Source organism: Cervus elaphus, chromosome 33, assembly GCF_910594005.1.
Source record: "Cervus elaphus chromosome 33, mCerEla1.1, whole genome shotgun sequence".
Taxonomy (NCBI): Eukaryota; Metazoa; Chordata; class Mammalia; order Artiodactyla; family Cervidae; genus Cervus; species Cervus elaphus.
In genome coordinates this window covers 72260397-72278903 of record NC_057847.1, presented here as the reverse complement: position 1 = coordinate 72278903, position 18507 = coordinate 72260397, and the positions used below count along the sequence as shown (strand labels likewise).

At 38.5% G+C, this 18507-nt stretch overlaps 1 protein-coding gene and 1 pseudogene across 3 annotated transcripts in view; both read right to left on the bottom strand.

The window, feature by feature from the left end:
• PTPN4 (protein tyrosine phosphatase non-receptor type 4) overlaps positions 1-18507 on the bottom strand; it is a 189355-nt gene that overhangs the window by 38706 nt on the left and 132142 nt on the right. For all 3 annotated transcript variants that reach the window (XM_043894708.1, XM_043894710.1, XM_043894709.1), the window contains exons 14-18: positions 16937-17062; positions 15136-15294; positions 6330-6489; positions 3013-3096; positions 2865-2921 (exon numbers count right to left, since the gene is read on the bottom strand). In XM_043894708.1, the coding sequence (XP_043750643.1) occupies positions 2865-2921; positions 3013-3096; positions 6330-6489; positions 15136-15294; positions 16937-17062 (586 nt within the window). The remainder of the gene's footprint in view (positions 1-2864; positions 2922-3012; positions 3097-6329; positions 6490-15135; positions 15295-16936; positions 17063-18507) is intronic.
• On the bottom strand, positions 6496-9509 carry LOC122688603 (annotated as a pseudogene).

Here is an 18507-nt window from a genome sequence, read left to right as displayed (position 1 = left end):
CTTTGTTTTATAAATAAATTTACTTGTATTATCTTTAGATTCTACATAGAAATGATACCATATAATATTTGTCTTATTGTCTGACCTCACTCAGTTTGATAATCTCTAGGTCCATCTACATCACTGCAAATAGCATTATTTCATTCCTTTTTTTTATAGCTGAGTAGTATTCCATTGTAAAATGTTTTTCAAAATACTATCTTATGAAAACTTTTCCATACACATAAAACTACATCATCTATTATTTCAATAGCTGCAAACCAAAGCATAACTTATTTAGTCAGCTCTAATGATGTACATTTTGATTTTCCCTCCAATTTTAATTCTCACAGACAATACTACAATGAACATTATTGTGTATCCTATGTTCTGTTTCATAAGAGGTAATTCCTAAAAGTAGAATTATCAGGTCAAAAGTCATATATTTGACGTTTAGTTAAAACTTTCATATTGGGGAAAGCTATACATTGCACAGTTTAAAAAGCTGATTTGGCCTATAAGATTATTATGACAAGAAACCATTTCCTGCATTCTTCCCTATGCTTCCCCTCCCACCCCCGCCCAGTCTGAAGCAACGTGTTTCGCAATGTATTTCAACATTTTAGTTACAGCTTTTGTATTTACCTTAGTATCACTATGTAACATTCCAATTTCATTTTTTAGTTTTTACTTTAAATATTATCTAACTTTCTACTTGATAAATGAAAATACAGCCACCTCTCACCTCCTCATCTTGCAGTACCCCCATCCCCCAACACATATTTTCCAATACATACTGAACAAATGATTCTGGACTACTTCCCTTATCTTTCACATGTGTAGTGAGTTTATTATATACATCATATCCCTTTCTTGTCACTTCTGATCACAAGGGATTTGTTTAAAAGAGGACATTTTATCCAAGCTGGATCTATGAGATTTTGCTTCCTCTGAGTCTGTAACTTGAAATGAGGAGTCTAATGACTCTGGGGTGCTGAGCTGGTTACATAAAATATAAGCCCAGAAGTTGCTGGTAGGCACATCTCTTCAAATGAACAGAGGGACAGAATGGTGGCAGCTACACAATTTCTATTTAGTTGAAATTTTGAAGTCACTATCATATCTAAACAAAGAGTGTGTCTGTGGTGCTAATGTTACAGGAAATTGGCTTGAAGCTGCTACTAAGTACACTTTTCATTTAGAATGTACTTTATTGTAGTTTGAGAGATTAAGCTGATTCTAGTACAAACTGGTTTGCACTGAGAAAGAAAAATTCACAAAAAACAGAAATGGACATGAAAAACAGTTCTGCAAAAGATTTATAAAATTCTTTCTAGAAGTCTGACTACATTCCTGTCCTAGGGTTTTGTGATACACCTCTACAGCTATATGAAAAATTTTGTATTTGTAATTAAGCCAGGAGTATGCAGTGACAAGACTTTATTTTCTTGGGCTCCAAAATTACTGCAGCCATAAAATTAAGACACTTGCTCCTTGGAAGGAAAGCTATGACAAACCCTAGATAGTATATTGAAAAGAAGAGACATCAATTTGCTGATAAAGGTCCACATAGTCAAAGCTATGGTTTTTCCAGTAGTCATGTATGGATATGAGAGTTGAGTCATAAAGAAGGCTGCTACACAAATTTCTATTTAGTAGAGATTTTAGAGTCACCAAAGAATTGATGCTTTAGAACTATGGTGCTGGAGATGACTTTTGAGAATCCCTTGAACTGTAAGGCGATCAAACCAGTCAATCCTAAAGGAAATCAACCATGAATATTCATTGAAAGGACTGATGCTGAAGCTCCAATACTTTGGCCACCTGATGCAAAGAGCTGACTCACTGGTAAGGACCCTGATGCTGGGGACAATAAAAGAGGAGAAGGGGGCAACAGAGGATGAGATGGTTAGACAATATCACCGACTCAATGGACGTGAATTTGAGCAGACTCTAGGACACAGTGAAGGACAGGGAGTGCTGCAGTCCATAGGCTCACAAAGAATGTGCTTGTAGGCCACAGGGTCACAAAGACTCAGACACAAATTAACAACTCAACAACAACAAAAATTCCACAAGTACCCTGTTATTTGCAATCAGCAAGTTCTTAAAAACCAGAACCAAAACTATCATGATATCGTTGATCAATCTTGACTGTGATCTTCAAATCAACTTTGAGGTCGCTGCAAAGCACCAAAATCTCATAACTGGTCTCTTTCTCTCAGACTGCAGGTTCCTACCTTTCCCAGGTCAGAGACAGTTGAATGATAATGGGTACTGACTCAAAGTTCTTGAAGAAAAATGCAGTTAAACAGAATAAACAACAGAAATGGGAATCTGAAAGCAGTATTTACTATATAATAAACAATAAAAACGATGTGCCCACAATTTATTAAGAATTGTCCTTATGATTCACAAGCAGAAAGTTTATGAGTGCTGAAGCTGAAGCTGAAGGATAGGGCGGGGGGCGGGTTTCATCGTCATGGGTACATACAGTATTTTCTTTACTTTTGCTTAGCATGTTCATAATGAAGAGTTTCAAATAAATATTTTAAACAGAAAGTAGACAAACAGAATGTAAGTAAACAATTCTAAATGAAAAAAGAAGTCAACGAAAAAGCAAACAAACGATACCTCTGTCTACATTTTGCTATTTAGAGGGGTTATTTTGATAGAATCTAGAGTCTCTGTAAAAACAAGTATTTGAAAAACTGTTCTAGAAGATAGGGAAGAAATAAAAATTAACTTCCCAGCAATTTAGGAGAGCCAACAAACAACATGGTATACTTGACAAATTAAATGATTCATTTTATTGCTTTATTTATACTAAGAAAATAAGTATGTATTCTTGAAGCTAGGATCACTGAGAAGGCTGTGGAACTCACAGGGGTTCCTGGCGCAACTCGGGACACGATCACAGGCATCTTCTGGTCACACCCTCCCTTCACAACAGAGCAAATCAAGCATTAGTCAGCATTACAGATATAGAAACACCTTATTTACAAGATGAGTGCAATACAAATTCTAAGTTACCTTTACGTTGAATCCAAACCTCCCATTTTCATCAGGTTTCATTCTGATTAGAACGAGATTATCATGTGGAACACCACCATTAGGCTTAAAAAGACAAAAACAGATGACTCATCATTCTCGTCATTTACAGGCTACTGACTTTCAGACATACAGGAAGCATGCTTTGTGTATATTCATATTATCTGAAGTGTATAAAGAATCATAATTCAAATTTCTCTCTTGCCTTACCACTGTATACTAGACCATAAGCACCAAGAGTAACAGGGTCTTTATTAATTATCTAATTAATAAACCACAGTGTCCCTAGAACCTGGCTCAAAGCTTTGCACAGAGCAAGTATTCATAAGTTTTACATGAATTCATGATTCCCTCTGATTTTTAAAAAACAGCTTCACTGAGATACAATTCACATACTACACTTCACCCATTCAAAGAGTATAATTCAGTAATTTCTACTACAGTGACAGAATTGTACCAATACCACTACTATTTAACTTTAGAACCTTTTCCTCATCCCCCAAAGAAACCCTGTGTCCATCATCAGTCACTCCCCCTCTGCTTGCCCCCATCCCCCAAATCTTATTCAACCCCTCATCTATTTTTCTCTCCCCCTATATATACATAGTTGACTATTCTGAACGTTTCATGTATGTAGAATTACACAATATATGGTCATTTGTAACAGGCTTCGTTCACTTAATGTTGTATGCCTACTCTTTAAGGTAAGTATCTGGCTAATTCTTTCTTATCCTTCAAGACACAGGTCTGAGATGATTATTTCTGGGAAATGTTCCCTTAAATCCACAGCTGAATTAGTTGTATCTATACCAACCAGTCCATCCTAAAGGAGATCAGTCCTGGCTGTTCACTGGAAGGATTGATGCTGAAGTTGAAACTCCAATACTTTGGCCACCTCATGTGAAGAGTTGACTTATTGGAAAAGTCAACTTTTCCAATGATGCTGGGAGGGATTGGGGGCAGGAGGAGAAGGGGACGACAGAGGATGAGATGGCTGGATGGCATCACCGACTCGATATAACATGAGTTTGAGTAAACTCCGGGAGTTGGTGATGGACAGGGAGGCCTGGTGTGTTGCCATTCATGGGGTCGCAAAGAGTTGGACACGACTGAGCGACTGAACTGAACTGATACATTCGTGAATTTCCTAAAATCACTTCTAATTACAGAACTCATCCTCCTCAACTTACCAGTAGCATTTTTGACACAGGTGATTACTCTCTCTGTGACCGTCTTCTCATCAGCTAGCTGGCTAGTTTTCTTTCCTACCATTTTGTCTGCATCTTCTCAGTTTCCTTTGCTTTCATCTCCCTCATCTTTATAGCTTGGAGGATTAATATTTCAGAATCTCTTATTAAGGTAATCTGCACACTCTTCACTTCCTATCTCATGGTTTTAAATATTGTCTACATGCCATCAACTCTCAACATTATAACTTCAGCCTCAATCCCTCCCTTCAACTCCAGAATCATCTCTCTAAATGGGTTCCTAGTAGACATATCATTGTGCCCCTATCGAGCTCCTGATATTCCCCCCACACCTGTTCTACCTGGAGCCTTTCATGTCCCAGCAAATGGACTTCATTCTCCTAGTTGCATAGGCCCAAAGTTGCTATTATCCTTGATTCTCTCTCCCTAGTACTCTATAACCAGTCCATCAGCAGACTGTCAGCTCTACTCTAAAACTCAACCCGGAACACAGCCATGGTCTTATTTCTTCCACAGCCATGTTGGTCCAATCACCACTGCTTCTTGGGATGACACCTCACGGCCAGTTTCTCTACTGCCACCCTGCTTTTGATTTATTCTCAACATAAAAGCCAGAGTGAAACCATTCAAACCTGTGACAGCATATTGCTTCTCTCCACAGGTATGTCCATTTGCTTCCGATCTCACTTAGAGACTGGACAAAACCTTCACAAGACCAGGCGTTTGGGATCTCACCCATCCCTGTTCCTTCTAGTTTGCCCCTCGGTGTCCTCTGACAGTGTCAGCCACCCCCTGTCTTTGCGCCTGCTGTTCTCTGGGTTTATCTGCTCTCCTATCAAGTATCCATGTAGTTTATCACCAAACTCACCCCTGGCTCACACCACGTAAAACTGTAACACTCCACTCTGGAAATTTCCTAGCCCTTTTCTGCCTGGTCTCTCTAGCATTTATCTAATAGGCTATAAATTTATTTCCTTTGTTTATAGCTTAACTCATCCTTATCCTTAGAATATAAGTTCCTTGCAGGCAGAGTTTTTAAAATTTTATTCTACTATATTCCCAGAGCCCACAACAATGCATGGCACAGAGCAGGTACTCAATAAGTAATTTTTGCTTGAGAGAAAAAACAAACTAGACTGTAGATTATTTAACAGCAGGGACGATGTCTGATTTATCTTTGTATGCCCACTACCTACCTAAGTAGGTAAAGAAAGACCTCGGTTAACTATGAACCAATGAATGATACACAGGAATCACCACACAGGTAGCACTGAAGTTGTCATTCATTTTGAATAAGGATTTTGATCTCTATGATGTCGTGGTGCAGTAAGTGCGGGAGAACTTTAAATGGCTGCCTCTGGCTTTTCACTTTTAGACAGTGTGGGAGGACTGTGGGTGAAGAACAAGAGGGTAAGTGAGCAATGGCCAGCAGGGCGTTTGGCATGGCCCACACCTGCTGTGGGGCCTCCCCTCCTTGTATCTCATTTTATTCCTTGGTATCCCTTTAAGTTTCCTGAAATACACCCATATTTCTGTCTGTCCTATACTTCTTCATAAACACAATGTATCCTTAAAATTTATTAACAATCTGACCTTTGATTCATCTACTTGAAAAAGCAATGAAAATTCACAAATCAGGGGATTCTAAAAATTTACCATTTTTGTTTGGTACAAAGTACCAAAATATCTCATGGATATATTTTGAAGAACACAGCAATTATATATTCCAAAGACCTGTATTCAATTTCAAAAGGTTGATTAAAACGACAAAGTTGCTGCGCCTAATTATATAATAAAATTAATGGTATTTAATAGGCTATTAGCATTTGTTCTGGAAATGTGTTTTGCAAGACTGAAATCAACAAATCTGTCAAAAATTAACTTCTAGAGCAATGAACGTTTTATAAATGATGATAAAAGAAACTTCCACAATTGGGTTATATGGTGGCACAATTTATGAGTAAACATATGATGAATAAGAGAAAGTACTGTAACAGAATTTACAGATAAACAGGCTAGGGTACAAAGGAAACTTCATTTACAATTAAACATTTTCAAAGAAACGTGAGAATATCTGAAGAAGTTACTTACAGTAGATTTTTCAGGAGATGATGGAACATCAAATGTTTCATTAACATGGTTTTCCAGATCTTGTTGAGAATGTGAATAATGAATCTGGCTCCAACTGTTTTTCTTTGATTGTTTGGGTGGTAAAGCTGGAGGCTGCCCATCTCCAGGAGTCTCTTGCGATCTAGTTAGGAAAAGAAGGGAAAAAAATTAAGTATTTTGGAAGCTGTCTTATAGATCTGTTATTTTAAAAGCTAGGGTCAAGCAACTCAGATATTTACTATGTCTAGTAGGAGACAAGCTTTAAATACCATATTTATTTGCAAGTGCCACTGTTTAATGAAAGCTTTCTTAACTTTGAAGTTTAGAGTAATAAATCTAATTTCTTAATTTATCAAATCTGTAAACAATTCTACAGATTGTTTATATAATAAATAATAAAATATCCTTTAAGGATATCCCTATGAAGAGATTTATTGATCTACCGTAACAATGTACATACATTTCCAAAAACCCCTTTCTAAGGTCTTCAGTGGAGTTCTATGGGCAGGCAGAGAGATGAGAACTGAGAGCCAAGCTGTTCACAGATACCAAGCTGTAACACAGACACTCGGTGCCACCTCAGGAATCAAGGGATTGCCCATTTTATTTGAAAATAAAATGCAATTTATGGAAGTGATGAACACAATGGATAAGAGTGCTGAGTTCACTGAGGATACAAAACTGGAGAAGACAGTGTTGGAAAACCTGATTTTAGGTGAGGATGCAAAAACCCAATTAACATTAGAAAGCAGACACCTGAGGCAGAAGCAGCAGGCGCAGATGAGCTGAGTCTGACAGGGGAAACCTCAAGGTTAAAAATGCAGCTTTTAGGAAGGAGCACAGTGTATGCAGTAAAAGGTGAGTTTTTCACAAAGGCCAGAAGGGGGAACCAGTGGTTCAACTCGGACCCCAGAAAGCCTGCGTCCATAGAAGTCCTGGACTTGAAAGGACCCGGAAGGGGAAAATTGACCATCGGTGGGGTTTTTATTTATCTCAGAGGTAGCAGGAGATCCTTTGGGAAAATGAAAGAATTTCCGTCCCACTGCCTTAAGGACAGGTGTCAACCTCACGGCTGCTGCTGTGGCAATCAGGACAGGCTACAAGCAGATGCTCAAGGCACACCTACAAGGCCTGCAAGCAGCAGAACTGCACCCTCCGCTCCTTCCTGGCTGGCAGCAGGATGGCTACACGATGAGCTCTGGCCAGTGAAATGCGAGTAGTCATTGCGGAAGGGAAGCTTGCTGTTGATGCTTCGCTCTTCCCTCAGGCAGGAGACCAGCCCTGTCCCAACAGGGGCTGCTGCCAGTCTGAGCCTTAAGTGACCGTGACATGGAGCAGAGCCACAGGGGGTCCGTGACGTATACGGAAGGTAAGGGAGAAAGAACCCTGTTGTACGTTACTGTGAGTGGGGAGAATCTGCCTCCATGGCATAATTTGGCCCAAGATAACTGACACAGAGGTCCCTGCCAGAGTGGCTCTTGGAGACATGGTGCTCTTGGTAGAGAAGCTGTGAACTTATTGAGAGACTTACTACTAGACACCTGGTAGATATGGTAGTGATACTAAAACATGCTTAGTGCCAAGGTAGTCAGCCAGGATTAACAGTGAATGGTCTAACTTCACCTAAGAGAAAATAATAGCTCTTCTAATCTAGTATAAATTATACTAACTAAATACGCAGATTAACAATAACAACCACTCAGCGGTCTACATGGAAGTCTTCAGGGCTCAAAATGCTCTAAATTCTGGTAAGTCTATAAAGACTGCATCAGAGAGCATATCTCCCCATTTCACTAAAAGCTTCTCTGAGGTCTACCTTGATGGCTAGAGATTCCAGGTCCCAGACATACTAGTTTTTATTATGCTAATTTCAACTGCCAAGAACTCAAGCCTCTAAAATCCAATACATTCAAGAGCTGGTGGTCCAAGAAAATGTCCTCACAGATTACAATAGAGATGTGTGCTTCCACCATGGCCTGCTATAGGGGATTAGGACAGGTAACTATAGGCAACCCTTGGCAGAGCCTCAGAAATGAAATTTCTAAAAAGCAGTTGATCAAAATATTGCAGGACTTCACGAAAACCAGAAGTCACTGGACTTCACATGGATTAATCAACAGGTCTCATCTCTTCTTTAGGACTAACTATAACCATGTGGGCAAGGTGAAGAGAAGTTTCGCATTGTTTTCAGATTGATTTTCCATTTTCTCCAGAGCAGAACTGAGTTCTTCTTTCTCAAAAGTTCCATGTTTTCAGTGACCTCAGCTACCTCTTAATCTAGATGGGCAGCCAGCTCCCCGAGTTCCTGGTGCCCTTTCTCAGGTGTTCCTCTGCTCGTTTCAAGGCGCTGAGTTCTGCCTGGGCACGATCCATCTCCTCCTTCATCCGCCATCTCAGCCTGTCACTGACCGCTGAGCTGAGAGAGGCTCCGACAGTGTCCTCGCTGATTGTGCCATACCTACTGGGACCAAGAGTGGTCACAGGAGGCTGGGGAGGGTACTGGGAACTTGTTGTGTCAGGATACTGACCACCAGGTGGCTAAGGACAGCCTGGGTAACCACTGGGATTGGGAGGGTACCCGGATGGGTATGCAGAAATCCCACTTGGCAGGCCTGGCATGTAGGAAGCATTTGGTGGCCCTGTTGCCTGGAATGGTGGATAGGATGCTGGAACAGGAGGACGAGAGAAGACTGGAGGTTCATCTCTAAACACCACAATCATGACTTAAACAAGCCCCAACAAGCCTGACTGTGGGTGCTTCCATTCAGGTAGATAAGGAAGATATATCTTCCCATTAGCATCCACATGCTTTCCTGTTTTAATAGTCACTAAGCTAGTAGGCTTAATGAAACAGATAGGGGGATTATTACGGATATGTGTCCAGCAGCCACAGGCAGACTGAAATATTTGTATGTATTACCTCTGTAAGGCACAGGATTGTTCCACTAAGGTTTATTAGTTCCCTAGAAATGCCATCATTAAAAACATATGAATCCAATACAGATTTGAGATCTTTGTATCAAGTAATAACATTAACAGTTTCATGTACAGTTAGGTCTCTGTATTTGTACTTGGACACCATTTTCTTGAGCTGGCTCCCTGACCCCACCATGGCAGCCGCCTCGCAACTCTGGTCCCTGCAGGCAGAGGGTCAGCTGCTCGGGGGCCACCCCAGGCCGCCCCACACAACTGTACATGGACGAGCCAGCCGCCCCCCTTCCCACCCTCCCTCTAGCAACAGGAAGTCGGCCTCCACCAGAAGATGACTTTCATAGGTAAACCATGTATTGTAATTTAAAATTATAATACATTTGAAATAATATCATGAAATAGGCCAGTTCTTTAAAAAGCTTCTATTTCTAGGCCAGAACAAAAACAAACAAAAACTGCCAAGGAAAACGGAATGAAGAACCATCACACACTCTGGAAGGACAACCAGGCAGTGTAGTGGAATGAAGTCCTTCAAGGAATAATAGCTAGCATCTGAAAGAAGGGACCTATAACTTAAAGGAAGACCAGCATCTACTATCAGGTAGTTTAGACAGGATTTGGGAAATAGGAACCAAAATAAGAAGAGGGATCAGGGCTGTGGCTGGGGTCTTACAAGTAGAGGTAATCATTTGGCTTTAAGTATGGGAGCTGAGAAAAAAGTTGGTCATACAGATAGTATAGAAAATATAATCCTGAAGAGATTATTGTAATTACTCATAAAAAAGAAAAATGAACAGGATAAACCCTGAAAACTGTAAATTAAAAAAAAAAAAGCTCCCAAAAGTTTAACTGTACCAATACACCTTTCATACAGGTAAGTATAAAGTTTATTTTAATTTAAGAGTAGAAAACAAAAACCATACTCTTGGTAGACACTAATACAAACTTAACAGAAATGATGGCTCTTAGATTTTATTAAAACTCTTATTTCCTAAGATACACACCAGGAGCTCTTGTCTCATTCAATTACAATCACTAGTGTCACCTGTCTTCATTAGGCATTTACCCCTGCCATACTTCTGTGAGATAGATAAAATTCTGGTTCAAAATGCAGGCTTCTTGATATTTTGGCTAATTTGTAGTAACATTTAGAGTATTTCAAAGTAAACATCATTTCAGACTGATTACTAATTTATGCTCAAGACAATTAAAGTGTACAGAAATTCCCCAGGATATGATTGGTGGTGGTGGTGGTTTAGTCGCTAAGTCGTGCCCGACTCTCGTGACCCCATGAAATGTAGCCTGCCAGGCTCTCTCCTTGGGATTCTCCAGGCAAGAATACTGGAGTGGGCTGCCATTTCCTTCTCCACAGGATATGATTAACAGAAGAATACACTTGAAAATGTCGTATTATTTTATCAGTAGGCATCTACTCCAGAACCAAGGTCCCAGACCTGAGATTTCTGGTTTCAACCAAACTCCAACTCTCCAACCTTCGCTTCCAAATGCAAGTCCTGAGACTTTTTCCAGAGCTGGATGGCAGGTAACCACACTTCGGTGGAACAGCCCTAGGACCTGCACTTAGTCCTGCTCTCACAGGCATAGCATCTCACATGGCGAATCCTCTGAGGCCCCACAGCTCAATACTCTTACATCGAACCCTCTCTGGTTCTTTTATTTCCTTGTCCTAGAGCAGTCGAGTATTTGCAGGCTAGACTGGATCAAGACTGGCATGGGAGCTGGGTTACACTGAGACTTCAGGCAAAGTGATCAGTGCCAGCAGTTCAGAGAAGCAGAGAGAAAGCAAAGCTTTGAGGTCTAGTCAAAAGGAACTGAAGAGGTAGGACAAAGAAACAGGGACTCATTAGACAAGATTGGAATGGGGCAGTCTAGAAGAGAACAGCTCAGGGAACTAGATCTAACATTTGAGGATTATGAAATCTGCAGTCTCTGGTGATCAGAAACTGAATGATGAATTTGAGAATTTGGGGAATTCCTCATTGTGTTCAACCAGATATCCATACTTCAGACATGCAGACAGATAAAGGGTTGATAATATACTTAAAAGTTGCTGGTACACACCACCTCCCCCAATTAAATGAAAGATGTATTTGTATTTATTACAGTTAACATATACTAAGTACATTTTCCTCTGCTGAACTACTCATGACCATCTCATTAAATGTTCACAGCAGTCCTATGAGGTAGATATGATCATCCTGCTTTTACAAACAAGGAAATTAAGGCTTACAGAGATAAAACAACTCACCCAAGGTCACATAATTAGAAGTGGTGAAACCAAGTTTTAAACCCAGTCTGAATCCAGAGCTTGTGCTCTTAACACTAAGTTATAGTTGCACCTCAAAGAAAACAACTGCAAAAAGCAGGAGGAAAGTTATTTTAAATCAGGGGTTTCTTAACCTGTAGCATGCACACATGGTACACATACTTTATGGGCTGCCTAGGTGGCGCTAGCGGTAAAGAATCCGCCTGCCAGAGACTGGGGATCGATCCCTGGGTTGGGAAGATCCCCTAGAGAAGGCCATGGCAACCCACTCCAATATTCTTGTCTGGAGAATACCATGGACACAAGAGCCTGACAGTCTACAGTCCACAGAGCCACAAAGTTGGACACGACTGAAGCAACTCAGCACGCATGCAAACCTGTAGCCGTGGACTCTGCTTCAAATGAAATGCTGCTCAGAAGCCAGTTTTTAAGACAGACAAAAACTAAGCAACCCTCCTATCTACCAGTATCTGAGGCTTCAACAGACCTTATCAGAGCAAATGCTGAACATGACTATTTTCTTTCATTCCATTTTGCTTATAAACAGTAGTATCTTAAATTCTACCAGAAACTGTTAATTTTTAAAATGAACAGAATATCAGGGCTTTAACAACATCCATATTTACTTTAATTGATAACATATTCCTAATGCAAAGGTTTTTGATATATCCAAAACCAATAACTTGCCTAAAATGATCCACAGTGGGAGCTGGATGGGAACAAGGACTTGAAAAACACATACTGTTCAAATTTTACCCACATAAAAAAATTTATGGACGAATTTATGGACAAATTTATGGACAAATACCACCTGTCTTAACTTTTGGATATTAAGAAAAAAGGAGAACCAGGAATGTGATTCTTCAAGTGTTCCAATGCCCAACTTTCAATAATTTGCTTATCTTAAATCTGACATTTTGGAAAATGTTATGTGAAGAGCAAAAAATGAAAATGTTATACTTAAGTGCACTTTGCTGTTACAGGCATATTGTAATACAACAGCAAAAGAGTTATTAAAATTGTCAATCAAGCCAAGTGGGTAAAAACTTTCCTGATTTATTTCAGTCCAGTCAGTTTTAAATTTCCCCATGAATGCTTCAACAACCGCAGTGATTTGATTTGCTTACTCTGCAGTCAAAACAGTTCTCTATTGCAGCCTTTAGCAATCAGTATCATAAGAAAAATAAAATTTATCCATCTCCCTTTCACATGCTCTGCCAATTATTTTTTAGAAATAATCGAACTTCACCAGTACATATCGTAATTGTGGTGTGAATTTATTTTTTAAAAATCTGTTCGGTACTTTAAAAGTAATTTAGGGCTAATGATTATCTTAGAAAAATTACAAACTAAAAATAGTCTGATTTTCTGTGGAACATTTAAAAAAAAGGAAGGAAATGGTAGGATGTAGTTTCAATCACCCCTGCCTATAAATGGTAACTTTATTCTAAGCAATAAAACAGCCTCCTATTTGTTTCCACAATAAACACACCTGCGAGTTAATAGCATTTCCTCCTGTGAAGCGGGCAAGCTCACCCAGTGACCCGAGTCAGGACTCACCTTAACTCCCATGGACTCATTCAAAAACTAGGGAACTGGTGAGCTAGCTCAACATCTATTTCCATGCACTACACTGAGATGCTCTGTGCTTAATCCAACATATTGCTGGAACTCTTTTCACATTTGACCAAGGTAAAACTAAAATCTATGGAGTCCAAGTTGGAAAATATTTCTTCTAAATGGAAAAAAAAAATCAACAAAGACTTGTCTAGGATACAAAGATCTACAGACTGGCTCAGGTAAGAAAATCTGAGTTTTAGTTCTATAATTTGGAACAAATGCTGTAAGTGTGGTTTTTTCTCTTCTATAAAGTAGGGTTATATATCTTTTCTATTTTATTGAGTTCTCTTGAGTAGAATAGCGAGATAATTTATGAAGAAGGCTGACTGTAAGCTACTAATGTTAGTTACCATTATTAGTTTACCATTATGCTTGTCTTTTCAGAACTCTCTGATTAAATTGGCTGAATTTCAGATGCAGTGTGACAGATTCAAAACTGAATACAAACACATAGGCTTCATAAAATACACGTCCAAAGAGAAAGCCCCAAGCATCTGAAATTCTTGTGGACTGGGCAGGGGAAGCAAACATTCTGCATGGTTCTAGCCTATGCCAAACCTGCTTTTCCATTTCAGGTCAGGAAAAGACACCAAAGGTATTCTGAAGAGGGTAAGTGATTTGGGGGATTTGTGAATCTATACAATTCACAAAAGGAAATATTCAACGGTATGTGTATGCAGATGTGTATGTGACTCCACGAAAACAGCCCTTCAAAAACCAGACTGAGATCATGTGGTCAGGTCCCGGGAGTGACACTGATCTGTCTATAATGAGATGGGCTTTGTCATTCCTCTATGTGGTCAGCTTTCATGTGCTGAAAGCATGTCATTCTAAAATTTAATCAGTTGGCATTTCAATCACATCCTTAATTATTGTACACTTCTTAAAGTTTCAGAAGTAGAAAATACATTGCTTATTATTTAAAATCAAACAAAAAGGTTAGAGTCATAATTTTTGAAGTGATAAAACATAAATTTCCACCAATCTTAACTCTTGTCCATCCACAGTGCACATAGGGCATACTCCATGGTGTGCAGTGTGTATCTTTCTATTCCTCCATCCTTTATAAAGTACAAGCACAGTCAAAATCTTTTATGCAGATACACATTAGCCAGACTAACCACCCAGTGGTCTTGACAGCTTGGCTGCCTTCCCTGCTGGCCACACACTGAGGACAGCAGTGGCTTCTCTGGACCAGGCAGGTTTTCCTGGAGCACAACACTCCACCTGCTCTCCATCTTTCCATCATTTAGACCCACCCTTTCTTCAACCCTGATCACTTTCACTATATCTTAAACCTCTTTTTCCTTCTCAACAATTAATGAATCTTATCTATTATCTTATCAAGTATCTTTTTCCTAATTTGTATACTGTATTCTTACTTCCATATGAAATAACTGCATTATATGAACCAATAAACCAGGAAACTGCCTATTAATATGAGGTAAGCACAGTGGCATTAAACTGACATACTGAGTTATGAAGTTTAATTTATGCAGTTTGTAATGAGATAGAAATGAATTTTAGAAATGGTACATGCATGCTTTCTACAACTTATCGTCAGTGTGGTCTTTTCCCTTGCTACTTAATTTCCCCCAATACTGCCTATTTATCCTTATGGCTCTCTTCCTGAAAAATATTAAGAAAATTCTACCTTTCATCACCTTACTGCCGGACCACACTGATACATTCAACTACAGAAATATGTAACAGTATGAACTAAAGTTCAAGAATATATGGAGTCAAAAAAAATAATAACAGTGATTCTGTGAAGTGAGGGGCCACCAAGACCTTCAGGAACATATAAGCACATTTACAAATATATGAATTTTTAAAACACTGTACAAATAAGATCTTGTATCAAATACCATAATTTCCCAGATTATTTCAAATGAAACAATTTGGGGCATTATTATTTATAAGACGGAAGCTAAATTAAAAAAGCCTTACGGTGATGATTCCAAAACAATGCTGTTAGCTTGTGTGGAAGATGGAGAGTGAGGATTCCCGAAGGCCTCGCTTGGGGAAGTGTGGACCACATGGCCCACCAGATGACCCACGGAAGATGGCCGCAGCCGGGTTCCCTCTTGGGTGAATGCAGAATTTCGACTACAAGAGGAGGAAGAGAAACTGAGTGAAAACGTGCTTTACATCCGTATTTTCAAGTTTCTTCATTATATGATTCCATTAGAAGGTGGGTGTGTGTTTTTAAGACTAACCACATTTTACTAAGCTGAGTCTCTGACAAAGACAGTATGGGGTAAACAGAAAGAACACAGAATAGGAAGTCAAAGATCTGAGCTATAGTTAGCAATCTGCCATGAGGATTTTATCTATTTCAATCACCTATTATCTCTACCAACCTTAATGTTTCTAGGCTTTAGTCACTACAGATTTGCATCTTAAGCAACATTTACAAAATAAAAGGAATAATTCAGAAATATCTTTTGATATTTGGTCTGAACTTTTTTAATCCTTTAATACATTCTTTCATTTATAAATGGGGCTTTCTATAATTTCTAAGAATAGAGATACTGAACACAATATTTCCATCCTCATAAGAGATGCAGTCACTTTAAAATTTAGGGGAAAAAATTTTTTTTCAGATCATACCTAAAATTGTTTTATTACCAGAAAGTTTGACCAGAGTTAGTGACAATTAATTAATTCAATTGTCTGGTTTAAATTTCTTGTGTTTTCTAGAATTTTCTGTAATTGTTTAGAGGGGTACTGGAAACAAGAAAGGCTGGCTGGAAAAGAGACTAGGTTCGGGATCTTCTTCAAGCAAGTTGATTAGCCTTTGAATTTATATGCAGCCTATTATAAGAAAGATAACTTAGCAAGATACTAAGGAGTTTATTTTGTTTCTAGTAGTAAGGAAGACAACATGCTATGAACCAAATTGTTTATGAACATACTTTACATCCAACACAGCAGAAACTTCAACTGACACTCATCAGCAAAACAAGTTTTAGGATTTAGTGCAAATTTACTGAACATTAATGTGCATAAAATATGTCCAAAGGAACTTCTTTAAATATTATATTCCATGCCATACTTCAAATATTTTGGGGGTTAACAAGAATGGTCAACATTCAGCTGACACTCAATGGTCAACTGACCCTCATTTTGTTATCATTATCTCAATCACATATATATAATACAACACATCTTTTAACTTTATAAAATTAAGATAACATCTTTGGCCAGAACACATGTATTATGATTACTCCCTACACCCAAGCATCCAGCTTTTGTGAGAAATGCTAGGATGAAACAGTCACGGTTAACTGCTGAGTGTCTGTGCTCCTCGGCAGAGCTATGGCTGCGCCCGTGGGGACTGAGGCTGGAGACCCGTTTCCTAGAACCACACAGCCGCACCCAGGAGCAGGTACGAGCCTGAGTAAGAATCACGGCACCTGGCACACTCAAGTAACGTGTGGTCCCCTGGAGACACACGCAGAAGGATTATGTCATCAACAACCACACTCCCAGATGTAAGTCTACTAAGAGACCTTGATTTATTGGTCAGTGACCTGACTATGAAAGTCAGCTTTGTAGTTAAGTGAGCACTTTTATTTCCTGCTCTGCTTATACAGGGAGTTCCAAGATAAGAGAAAATAATGCCCTGGAGCAATGAAAATCATGCCTGAGTGAACGATTTAAATTTTACATATTATGATGTTCAGCCCCTGGAAACAGACAGCCAAAAATTTAGAACCTAGCAAAACGTCCCCCCTGATGTACTTACTGGTTAGGCGTTCCTGGTGGAGATCGTGATGGAAGGCTCTGTGTTTCTAACCTGTCATCAGATAGTGAATTTCTGCTGACTACTTCCCAATCCATTAATTTCCGTGCCAAGGGCTTACTTGGTGATCTGGAGTAACAATTTAAATAGTATGTAAAAATGTTTATTTTTAAACCCCAAACTATGTACCAAACCTTAGAAATCATCTTAATAGATCATAGTCTAAATGAGTAAACATAATGCTTTTACTTGTAAGAAATCAATGCATTTGGAGGCTATTTACCAAACAATTTCTTAAGATAGTAAATCTACTTTATATGAAGAAAGAAGGCTAAGAAAAAGAAGGAAAGAGAATAACGAAGAGCAGAAAAAAGAAACAAAGTAAGGACGGTAAAAAAAAAACAAACAATGGAACAGCTGGTTAGCAAGTTTTCCCAGATACTATCAGTATTATAGGCATTGTCTGTCTTTTCCACAGTTTCTGTGACTCTTATCTTGGGATGTTTTAATTCCTAACATATCATTTCCTGGGTGTCCTTGAACTGAAACACTGAAACCCTGATCCTCTGCCTCAATGAGGACAGGACAAAAACGCTGTGTATATTTTATTTAAATTTTCCCCTTTTAAATACAGTAGGCCAGTGGATTTTTTTCTTCTTTAGGAAACATTTAGAAAGTTAACTCTTTTGTCTCATGGTGGGGCACAGCATATGTTTTCTTAACTTTATATGGTCAGTTATTATAGTGATAAAGAGACTAAGTGATCTTTGCAGAGAACAAAAACCCTTAGAATTTCAGGTAAATTAACAATTGAAGTCATTTGTTATACAAATTCAAAAAGAGGCCAAAGTTTATGAAACATACATGATATCTATTTAAATGCTGAGCTTTCTGACACACAGAATCATATGAAGATTAATGTAATGAATTAAGTAAATTACATAAAAACACATACTATATCATCTTCTAAACTCAGGGAGTTTTACATTTCAGTAATAAATTCACTGAAGCACACAGACCGGATTTAAAAAGCATGGTAATACTGACCAAGAGTACCCAAGAAAATTTACATACATAGTAGAAAGCATTAAAATAATGAGTGGGGACCATCAATCCTAGCTTTGATCTTCCCTTAGGCAAACCACTTAGGCTTCTACGTCTAAATACCTAAATTTACTTGTAAAATATATGCTCCTAAAGTCCTTCCCTACTTTCTGAAATGACCTATGAGTATGTAAATTTTCAGTGCAATGTTTTAGTTTACTAACTTTACTAAATCACAAATAACTTTACTTCGGAATGCAAACCACACAAATGCTCTATCATTTAATGTACTCATAGCCAAAGTATTTTTACATTGGCCAATGACATTGCTTTTTTTTCCTTTTATTTTTTATTGAAATATAGTTGACTGACATCTCCTTAAGAACACTGAAAGTTTTCTAAAAGAGAATAAAAAAAAAAAAAATCACTGACTCAGATTTCACTTTTCATAAGTGAATCTGAAGTAATTTAAACATAAACATTTCCCATTAATCATCAGTTTAAATTACAGGACTTTCTGATTTGAAAAT